This window comes from Manihot esculenta, chromosome 13 (genome assembly GCF_001659605.2).
Source record: "Manihot esculenta cultivar AM560-2 chromosome 13, M.esculenta_v8, whole genome shotgun sequence".
In the NCBI taxonomy this organism is placed as follows: domain Eukaryota; kingdom Viridiplantae; phylum Streptophyta; class Magnoliopsida; order Malpighiales; family Euphorbiaceae; genus Manihot; species Manihot esculenta.
In genome coordinates, this window is record NC_035173.2 from 8,531,624 (window position 1) to 8,543,651 (window position 12,028).

At 30.1% G+C, this 12,028-nt stretch overlaps 1 protein-coding gene across 1 annotated transcript; it reads left to right on the forward strand.

Annotated features, from left to right (window-relative positions):
* The first annotated feature begins 8,070 nt into the window (after positions 1–8,070).
* LOC110629536 (endoglucanase 11) lies at positions 8,071–11,594 on the forward strand. Its single transcript, XM_021776556.2, has 5 exons — positions 8,071–8,404; positions 8,488–8,700; positions 8,817–9,017; positions 9,499–9,753; positions 10,790–11,594. Exons 1-5 carry the CDS (start codon positions 8,153–8,155, stop codon positions 11,450–11,452), a joined length of 1,584 nt encoding a protein of 527 aa, XP_021632248.1. The 5' UTR covers positions 8,071–8,152; the 3' UTR covers positions 11,453–11,594.
* Positions 11,595–12,028: the final 434 nt, after the last annotated feature.

Below are 12,028 nucleotides of genomic sequence, written 5' to 3' on the forward strand. Positions count from 1 at the left end.
TTCATTAAAACAAAATCTTACTTTCATATATTTAAAATTTTCTTTCTTATAATTGTTTTTGAATTTGGAAAAGAAAAACACACAAAAGATGCATTTTTGTTTTTCTGAATTATATTGGTATCTATTAACTTCTTTTAAATTTAAAAACTTTGTTTTTTTTTTCTTTTTTCATGCTTCAATGGAAATATATAAGACAAAACTTTCCAAAAATGCAAAAGAAATTCTGGCAATTTCCTTATCACTTATGTCAGATTTTGTTCAAATGATAAATTATTAGTTAATATATTTTATATATTTTAATAATTTATTTAAAATTCAACAAGACGTCATAATTTTAATAATATTTTTTAAGAAATTAATAAATAAGTAAATTAGTCTTCATTAATCTCTATGCCCTCTCTTCTAATAAATCTCTTCCTTTCTTTCGTAAATCTCCCTCCAATAAATTTCACTCATAAATGCGTGAAATCAGAGGAAAACATCTAAATTTATTTAAATATTTTTATTTCTTGATTTTATTGATGAATTTAAATTAATATTTTAAAGAGATTATTTAAATTTTTAAAAATTATTTTAATTTTAATATTATTTAAATATTTAAAAAATAAATAAAATATATAAAATAATTATTATATCATGTTATTTAAATATTTTTATAGTTTTATTAATGAAATTATTTTAGTAGATAATTTAATTAAAATTTTATGTGGATTATAATTAATAAAAAAATAATAATTTTTAAAAATTCAAATTAATTTAATTTAAATTTTACTAATTAAATTAATAATAGAGTTTATATAAATTTAAATCCTTAATCTTCTTCTGTTTAAAATTTTTATATAATTTGTATTATAATTTAAAATCTCAAAAATTAAAATGTAATTTAATCATAAATTTTTGATATATAATATTATAATATTATAATTTTAATATTTTATTATAAAATATATATTATGATCTTTATAATAAAAATATAAACATCAAAGTATTTTTATAATATAATTTTATATTATATTTAATTTTTTTATTTTTAAATTTTAATATTATAAATTGATTTATATATGTATAAATAATAAACTAGAAAATGATTAAATTAATTATATATTTAAAATTTTCATATATAATATTATATATTTATAATTTTAGTATTTCATTATAGTATTAAATTATAAATATATATCATGATTTTTATAATAAAAATATAAAATATCAAAATATTTTTATAATATAATTTTATATTATATTTAAAAATAATGTTATACAACAATAGTACAAAATAAATTATAAGATATAAGTTATAAGTTGTTGTGGTATGACAGGCTGATAAGCCGATATGCGGTACCATCCGAGAAAAAGAAGACTTGAACACCATTAAACTTGATTTTTCATCAAAACTCGTCTTCTCATAAATAAATTGAGTCTTTCACATAAGGTTATCACTATACTTATAATCGCGGAATCCCCTACCGATTAGCCGGTGAGATCCCTTATCAGTTAGTCAGCCATATTATTTCTGCATTTTCAGGAAATGTTATAATTAACTCTATCTTTCTACATTATAAAAACTAAGGATTACATAGATAATGAAATCCAAATTCTTACACAATTACTCTTAACTTCTAAGCATTATGTTATACTCGCTCTTATCTTTAGTTTACTGATCTGAGCGTCGGAGTGGTTGCTATAGACATTAACTACCTTATTTTCTCTTTCTTGCAGATTAGCCAATCGCAGAACAGCTCTATTTTGGCCACATAAAAATGAATATAAAAATATGTAAAGCAATGTTGGATAATACTAATTTTAATAAATATTCGAGTTAGTATTCTACAATATACTAAATTTATTATCTATTAAACTCTAAATTTTATATTTTCTTCTATTCATACGGTTTTTTTTTCAATTGGATTGTTGGTAAAATTTTCTGTAGCTCTTTTTGCAGTGGCCCTAAAATAACATGCTTGCTAATCGGGTATATCACCCTATCACTTGCCTAACTAGTGGCCATAAAATAACTTAAAAAATTTATAGAACGAGATTAACATTGGGATACATGGCTTGGCGATTACCCTCCTTGTGGCACTTTTCAATAGAAAATTATCTGTCATTTGAGACTAACGCCCGAAAACTAGCCTAGTGGTTATCTACCTTGATTCTTTAGAGACTAACGTCCAAAGACTCGTCTGGTAGTTACTCTCCTTGTGACATCTTACGGTAGAAATTTTTTAAGACTCGTCTAGTGGTTACTCTCCTTGTAGCATCTTCCGGTAGAAATTTATCTTAGTCTTTTGAGATTAACACCCGGACATGTAGCTTGACAGATACCCGCCGCGTGGCCTTGGCATGAATGTCTTAGGTAGCGGGAATAACACCCAAATTCTAAGCCTGGCGGAACGACAGGAATTCGCCTTAGAGATTTTTTGTGAAATGGGACTAATACCCTGTCTCATGGCCTGACTAACACTCGCTTTATGGTATGGGCATAAAATACTTTTGAAACTTTTTGTGAAGTGGGACTAATGTCCGATCATGTGGCCCGACTGACTCTCATCTTATAGCTTGACTAAGATGCCTTGTTTAGCGGGACTAACACCTGAATTATGGCTTGATGGATTTCTACCTTATGGCCTAGTATAAGATGTCTCATTTTACCATGATTGACACCTGAATTGCGGCCTGATGGATTCCCAACTTGTGGCCTGGCATAAAATGTCTTGTTTTATCGAGACTGACGCCCGGATTATGGCCTGATGGATTCTCACCTTACGGCCTGGCATAAATACTTTATTTTATCGGGACTAACACCTAGATTATATCCTGATGGATTTTCATCTAGTGGCATGGTATAAGATGCCTTATTTTATAGGGACTGACACTCGGATTATGACCTAACATAAGATGTCTTATTTTATCGGGACTGACACCCGGATTGTGGCTTGATGGATTCCCACCTTGTGGCCTAGTATAAGTTGTTTTAGCAGGACTAACACTCAAATTATGGCCTGATGGATTCTCACCTTGTGACCTGGCATAAGATGTCTTGTCTTAGCGAGACTGGCACCCGGATTATGGTCTGATGGATTCCCACCTTGTGGCCTTGAATGCTCTTTAATCTTTTTGAAGAAGGCAACTCCATCGTTCCTTGTTATTGAATAGCACAATACATGAAAAAACATATATTGTTAACTGTTACTAATAAAATCTTCTCGGCTTACAAATATTCTAGGAGTGGGAAATGACTCAGTCATCTAATCTGGCCAGCTTATAAGATCCTAGATGAATAACCTTCGAGAAACTTAATGGTCCTTTTTAGTTTTTCCTCAACTTACCAGATCCGGCATTACCTCCTATTTCATCTGTTCTTTTAAGGACTAAGTCTTCTGCATTAAGGACACCACCTGACTCTGCTGTTTGAACATTCTGGACATCTTGTTTCTATAAACTGCCATTCTAATTGCAGCATGTAAAAACTCGGCTTGATCCAATTTTGTATTTCTTCAAGGTTTTCTAAGACTTCGAGGCGCTACTTCTGGATTTATGTGAGAATCAGTTTTCTCCAGCAAGTCGATAGGCATTGTTGCTTTCCCAAGACTTTTTGTGGAAGGTCTATAGCATTTTTGGGCTGATCTCTGGCTACCTCGAACAACCACCAATCCTCCTAGAGCTAGCAGTTTAAGACATATAACATCCATATTAATAACTATACCATTGCAATTTATGACTGGGCGACCTATTATCGCATTATATACGAGCAGGATATCTACCACCGCAAAATCCGCATATAGCTCCCGCTTATGCTTCTCATCACCCAGCACAAGGGGGAGATTAATAGTATCCAGTACTGCCACGGTCTTATTTTCTAATCCCATTAACGAGTAGAAGACTTTAACAAAGTTATTCTTATCTAACCCCAATTTATTAAACACATCTAAGGTGAGGAGATTAACATAACTACCTGTATCCACCAAGACACGCCTCACCTCATACCTATTTGATAGATGTTGACGACCAGCTGTTCATTTTAAAAAAATCCTATTGTCTTATCTGTAGGTTCGAACCTTACCTCTTGTTTGGCCTATGGTTCCTGCTCAACTGACTGGAAGTCTTCTATGACGCGTTTATTTTTCCTCTTGCCATTGCAGGGTCCTCCTGTAATTATATGAATAACCCCCTACAGGTTCACTGTTAGGGATAGTTTCATGAGTTGTTACCTCGGGTTTAGGACTCCTCTCTTCCCTACTTTTTTTGGCAAACTTTCAAAGTATGTCATCCCTTATTAACCTCTAGTTCTCGTCTTTCAGTTATCGGCACTCCTCCATTGTATGTCCGTGGTCTTTATGAAAACGACAGTATTTGGTCCTGTCTTGCCTTTCGGCTCTCTTTAGATTGAGCTTGGGAGGCCATCTGACTTCCTTGTCATTCTTTCTAATCTACATTAGAATACGTATTCATGAGTCATTCAATGGAGTATAATTCTTATACTTGCTTTGGTCATCCCTTCTCTGGGAGACTGGATAACTTCTATGATCTCCTTCATATCCTTGCTTCTTTGACTTTTGATTTTGCTTTTGACTTTTCCTTTTGTCTTCTCTCAATGCTTGGACTTCGTCATCTAGCCTGATGTACTTTTGAGATTTGTCCATTAGCTGTTGGTACGTAGTGGCTGGGTTCTTAATTAGGGAATCCATAAACTTGACATTGCATGTCTCTTTCTTTAATATTTCACATGCTATCTCATTATTTAATTCTTCCACCTATATGACTTATGCATTAAACCGTGAGATAAAATTCCTTAATTACTCACCTTCTCTTTGGAGGATATTCCAGAGGTTAAAGGAGAGTTTTTTAAGAAGTATACAAGTAATAAACCTGAATTTAAATAACATAGCAAATTGCATAAAGTTTTGAATTAAACCTGAGCTCAGATGTTGGTACCAGTTTTTATCTAAACCTGTGAGTGTTGACGGAAATACTCGGCATAACATGAAATCATTGACATCTTGAAACTGCATTGTCATCCTAAAGATCGCCAAGTAACTTCTAGGATTTTCTGTTTTGTTATATTTGCCCAAGCTGGGTAGCTTGAATTTAGTTGAAAAAATTTCTACTAAGATCTCTTCTAATAGGGGTGAGACATCGTCCAGGCTATAGTCCTCCTCCTATTCTTTTTGATACCTTTGTACATCTCGTACCAGTTTTTAGTCGACGTCTTTCAGAGCATTATCTAGCGACCCTTCTCTTTGAACTTGACCTTCTTTTTGGACCGCCTCTGTTCGAATCCTTGGGGTATCCATGGAGACTTCCTCCCTTTCTTTGTGAGCCATGAATGATGCTCTAGAGTAATTGCAACATTTTGATGTATTGGAACATTTGCTCATTATCTATATTATTAAAGATCTACTTCGTTTATCATAAAAGAGTGTTTTGTCCAATACCAAAAAGAAAAAATGATAGCACCCTCATTTGTAGCAACCCTAGCGGTCGTTCATGAATTATCGATCATTTCGAAAAGATAAGTTTTTTTTTAAGAGAAAAAAGGGATAATAGACCTGTTTTTAATCTAAATGAACAGATGAAATTCAATGAATTTTGTAAATAATACATTTAACATATTTTACAATTCATTTCGTGAATTTTTGTAAATAATACATTTTTTAAAAATAATTAATTATGAAAAATTACTAAATTTAATGAAAAAAAGTATTTTCATAAAAATTTAATGTTTTTAGTAAACAAGGTATGGTTATCAAAATTTCCCAACTTAGATCTAAAAATCTTAATTAAAATTACAAAAATTTAGAGAAAATTTTATGTTCTTGCAAAATATGATGATTTAATTCAATACTATTTTACAATTAATCTTAAGAAAGTTTTGTAAAATTGCAAAGTAGTTCATTAGGAAACTTTATTAACCTTAATGCAAAAAAAGAAAAAAGTTCAAGTAAAAGAGTAATATTTTTTTGGTAATTCCATAACAAAATAATTATAGATAACAACAAATATGTTATAATTATCTAAATTTCAATAATTAGAATTTATAACTTAATTAGAATTATAAAAATTTATGAAAATTTAATATATTAAAAAATAATAATTTTGTAAAATGATTTTTTATTCTGTACAATATTTAATTTCAAAATTTTTTGACTAACTTAACGAAAAATAAAGTTTCTTCATAAAAAAAATACATATAATATTTTAGTAATTATGTAAAATATTAATTATTAGTCGTATCATATGAAAAATATGAGTGACCATTTAATTGATTTGATTTAAAATTAAATTAAATTAAATAAATTTAAAATTAAAATTTTAATATTTATAAAAATCAAATCGAATTGATTTTAAACATAAATTGAATTGAATTGAACCGATCTAATTTGTTTTGAATTAGTTTAATCGGTTGTAATTTTTAATAAATTGTTTTACACCTTATTTTTAATATTTTAAAATTTAATTAAAATATTTCAACCTTAATTATGGTATAACCTCTATGAAAAATAATATATTATTTTCAGTTCAATTCAATTTTTTTATTTTTTTATTAAAATAAAAGCGAATCAAAATAATTAAAATTTTTAAAATTAAAAATTAGATAAAAAATAAAAAAAAATCAAATAAAATTTTTAAATTAATTCAGTTTAATCAATTTTTTTAATTTGAATCAAATACTCTACGTTTCTAATAAGAAGCGGTCCATACTTACATTCATATTATTAATAAAAATTACAAAATTTCATAAAAAAATTAAAATGTTATAAAAAATACGATTAACGTGATTTTATAGTTCACTTAATGTAAAATAATTAATTGCAAAAATTTTTAATTATGATATAATAAAATTTTAAATTTTTTAATAAAAATCTTTGGCAATATAATAAAAATATTAATTATAGATTATTTCAAATAAGATATGGTCGTCTGTATAACATATTTAAAATCTGTAATTTTAATTAAATTATAAAAAAATTTAAATGTTGTGGAAAATTTGATACTTAACACAATTTTACAACTACTCTCACAATATTTTTATATAACGAAAATTTAATTTGTAAAGTAATTAATTACTATAATTTGCTAAATTTAACGAAAAATTAATTGTTGAAGAAAAAAAAGTTTATGTATACTATTTTTTTAATATTATAAAATAAAATATTAATTTAACGTTAAATACAATTGATAAAATATTAATTAAAATTAATAATCGAATAAGATATTTAGATGACATTTGGTTTTATAATTTGCTTAAAATATTTTAAAAAATATTTTTTAAATTTAAATTATTTTCTACAGATAAAAAATATATTTGTGAAAATTATGATATTTAAAATTTTTAATATAATTATATAATTCACGTAAAGCTATTGGATGAAAAAGACTAAATATTTATACTAATTCATATTATAGACAAAACATAAAATAAGGATGATAAAAACAAATCTTTTAAATTAATAAATTTATAAGTAAAGAATTAAATTAAATTTTAAAAATTAATAAAAAATTCCAATATGGTCCTTAATTTTATTTATTAATAAAATAATCATTCAATTGAAATTTAATAGTAAAAAAATTTATTAAATATTTATTACACATCGTAAATATAATACTTATAAATATGAAATATCTAAAAAAATTATTAAATATTTTAATATATTTTTTAAAATTAAAAAATCAAAATTTCTATAAAAACTCAATAATAACTTTTTTTATTAATTACTATTTAAAATCAAGAAAGCAATATCAAATAGATTGTATTTTACATTTTTAAATCTTAATGAAAAATAATCTGTTTTGATATTTTAATAATAATTAAAAATAAATTTAAATTAAAAAATAAAATTTAATGTATTGTTTTACAATTTAGCCTTTTGGTCAAAATATATTTGTCAAAAAAAAGGGTCGACGCCGTTGTCCAAATTTAGCACAATAAAAGCAGTAAACCGTTGCAGAAATCGCGCTAGTGTTCGTATGGGATCGAAGGCGAAAGAATTTTTAACATTTCACATGTTCACGTGACACTCACATGCATCTATGGCTTATGCAGACTATATACTCTACCCGCACCCATTCAGATTTCACTTCTCTTCCTCTTTCTCTTTCCTTCTTCTTCCATTGCCCACTTCACTCTCTCGAGTGAAGAAGCAAAGCAACCATGGAGGATGAGAGGAAGAAGAAGAAAAACCAAACCCTGTATAGACCTCTAAAACCCCCTAGAATTGCGCGCCATTGCTGTGCTCTCTTCTCCTTCTTCACCATTTTTAAAACTGGACTTGCTTTTGATTACGCTGATGCATTAACCAAGAGCCTCCTCTACTTCGAAGCACAGCGCTCCGGTCGCTTACCCTACAATCAGCGAGTCACTTGGCGCGACCATTCAGGCCTCACTGATGGCTTAGAACAAGGAGTTAGTACAAAAAATTGCTCAGAATTTTGAGTATTGCGTTAAAATTCGAAATTGAAGAGACTCTGTTGTGTTCTGTGATGTAGGTGGATTTAGTTGGAGGATATTATGATGCAGGGGATCATGTCAAATTTGGGCTACCAATGGCATTCACTATTACTATGCTTTCGTGGAGTGTCATCGAGTTCCGTGATCAGATCTCTCGTGCCGACGAATTAGAACACGCATTAGAGGCTATTAAATGGGGGACTGATTATTTTATCAAAGCGCACTCTAGCCCAAATGTGCTATGGGCAGAGGTTGACTACATCTTCTATTGCTACATTTGCTTCATCAGGATCAGAATTTAAATGATTTTGTTTCTTTTCATTATTAATTATTCATTTAAATTATGTCCTTGTGGTCGCATTTATAGGTGGGTGATGGTGACACTGACCATTACTGCTGGCAGCGACCGGAGGACATGACTACATCCCGCCAAGCCTACAAGATCGATGAGAACAATCCCGGGTCGGATCTTGCCGGAGAAACTGCCGCCGCAATGGCTGCCGCATCAATAGTGTTTAAAAGAAGAAACCCGCATTACGCTCACTTGCTTTTGCACCATGCCCAACAGGTGACTGTTAATAACTGTCATTAGTCAAATTGGCGTCAACTTATAGACCTGGTGGGTCAATATTGGAAATCACATACAATTCTGGTGCGCTAGAATGGTCACAATATAATATTAATTAGTGGCATAATTATAGGGGACTTTACGGTGAAATTCATGTTGTCTCTGTCTACCATGGTCATTTTGGCTTGGAAACTTAATTTTTAATTAAATTTGATAAGATGTATGATTTTTCTAAATCAAGATTTTATAAAATCTCACATTTTAATGACGATATGACACTAATAGATTAATAAGTCAAACAATTAACAAATTATTATTGATTATAGAGAAATTTTATAATATAATTTTCATATATTTATTTTAAAATAAATAACAAAAATTTATTTTGAAATAGTTTATAGTATTATAAAAGTCATTGTATATTATTTTCTTTAATGACTTTTAATTCACTAATATGAAATTTTGTTTAATATGGATGCAGTTGTTTGAATTTGGAGATAAGTACAGAGGAAAATATGATGCAAGTGTGGAGGCAGTAAAGAGTTATTATGCGTCGGTGAGTGGGTACATGGATGAATTGTTGTGGGGAGCTATGTGGCTGTATAAGGCCACCGACAATAAAGAATACTTAAATTACGTAATTAACAAAGCTCATTATTTTGGCGGGACTGATTGGGCCATAACTGAGTTTAGTTGGGATGTTAAGTATGCTGGTCTTCAAATTATGGCTTCAAAGGTAAACTTTCCCTTTTTTTTATATACTCTCTTTTCTTGAGCATGAAGGCTGTGACTGTGTGCTTGAAGAAATGGGGTCTTTGATTTAGGGACTGCTCTCTCACAATCTTTATATGATTTGCCTACAACTCAGGGACGGAATATATAATAACGTAGTACTTAGTTAGATTATGCTTTTACTTTCTAACAAAGTTAATTACATAGAGTAAGCTCTAATTAAGGTATATACACTACTAGTCCTCTATTTTTTTAAGCAACTTTTCAGAAAAAAAACATGTGAAAAGAAAAAAATAGGTTCTCCAGAAGCATAAAAGCATGTGCTGCTGATGCTTTGCATTGCAGTACTTCCGAGTTTGGACATTGACGAGTGGTGTTGCTGCTTCAAAAAATAAATAAATAAAAGGTAGTGCCACCGGGCACAATGCTAGTGGGTGCCTTGCATAAAATGTGATATCAGAATTTTATCACATCACAGAGAAGGAAGCAGGGGGAAAGGTCATGCTGGATTTGCAGATCATGATCATGTATGCAATTCTATATGCATGATTCTTTTGTCCCAGCTTTTAGATGGGACCTCCTATTTCAGTTTGTGGGTCCCACTTGCTTAAAACAAATTGAATGGACAACTCTTTCTTTCATTTATGGTCCTCATGGGTGTAGTCTGCAGGGTAAGGCACAAATGCACAAGCTTCTTCACTACAATAGACCCACATGTAACTTGCTGCATGCTGTGCTGGGCCACTTGTTGAACTAAAAATCCATTGAGCAGAGATCGTTGGTTGTGTGAAAAATTTTTGGAGAGTTTTGAGGTCTGAAACTTTGTGTCACACTGAATAGGAAACATGGGCCTCATGCAGTAAGGGTGGCATCGCCACTGGAGTGCCTTAATTTGAATTTTTTTTTTTTGGCTGTTTATGGGTAGAAAGTTATTGATGAGCTCATCATTGGCTTGAGTTTAAACATTTCAATTCATTTCTTTTTACTGCTTTTCAAGTTCTATGATTCAATGTTATCTGTACACAAATTTTAAATTGCAGTTGCTTATGGATGGACACAAGGAGCAGAGTCACATGCTAGAGCAGTATAAATCAAAGGGTGAATACTACATATGCTCATGCCTAAACAAAAACAATAATGGCAGCAATGTGGACCGAACTCCGGCAGGCCTCTTACACATCCGGCAATGGAATAACATGCAATATGTTTCTACGGCAGCATTTCTTCTGACTATATACTCCGGTTACCTTCAAAGCTCCAATCAAAAGCTTGAATGCCCTAATGGAGTAGTGGATCATGAAGAGATCTTCAATTTTGCTAAATCACAAGTTGATTATATCTTAGGTTCTAACCCAATGAACATGAGCTATTTAGTGGGATATGGTCCTAAATTCCCCACAAGGGTGCACCATAGAGGGGCCTCAATAGTGTCATATAGAGAGAACAAGGGGTTCATTGGGTGCACCCAAGGATATGATAACTGGTACAGCAGCCAAGAGCAGAACCCCAATGTCTTGGTTGGGGCATTGGTTGGCGGACCTGATAGGCAAGACAATTTCAGGGACCAAAGAGGTAATTATATGCAGACTGAGGCCTGCACATATAATACAGCACCATTAGTAGGAGTTTTTGCTAAGTTGTTAGAAATGGAGGATCCAAAAGGTTATCATGATCATACTGGGCCTTTGGTTGCTTCTTATTAAAAATAAAAATATACATATATATAAATTGGGATATAGAGTGTGTTGTCAAAGCGCTCGTAGTTTGGTGGTTATAGATTTGAGAAGGCAAAAAGATGGCCTCATTCTAAGTTTATAATACCAAATATTAAGCCATTATTGTTCATTCCTTGTCTTTCTATTTCATTTTTGTTTTTCTATTGTGAAATGTATGCTCCGTAAATTTGATTGATTTAACGGTTCTTCTTAAATCTATTAAAGTATTTCTAATATTTTAAAAGGTCTATATCTAATTTCTGTATTAATTTTAGTCGTTAAATATTTTATTATTTAATTTATATGATTTTAAAAAATTCATTAATTTATTACTTATATTTCTAAAAAATCTAGTAATTAGTCATCCAAATAACATTTTTCAACCTAAATGCATGTATACTAAATAAAAAAATCTAAAAAACTTCAAAACAATATGACAAAAGAAAAAGTTTTAAACCCAAATAACAATATACAACTACACCAACAAAGGATTCAAAAGAAACTAGCACTGATCAAGTACTACCTACACATAAAATAAGAAACCAAAAGATTACCAAACGACGT

Excerpts from the sequence above, each read along its gene's own strand:
- LOC110629536 (XM_021776556.2), top strand. The coding sequence starts at position 8,153 with ATGGAGGATGAGAGGAAGAAGAAGAAAAACCAAACCCTGTATAGACCT. Across the intron at positions 8,701-8,816 it reads CAAATGTGCTATGGGCAGAG|GTGGGTGATGGTGACACTGA; the intron begins GTTGACTACATC and ends TCGCATTTATAG. Across the intron at positions 9,754-10,789 it reads TTCAAATTATGGCTTCAAAG|TTGCTTATGGATGGACACAA; the intron begins GTAAACTTTCCC and ends TTTAAATTGCAG.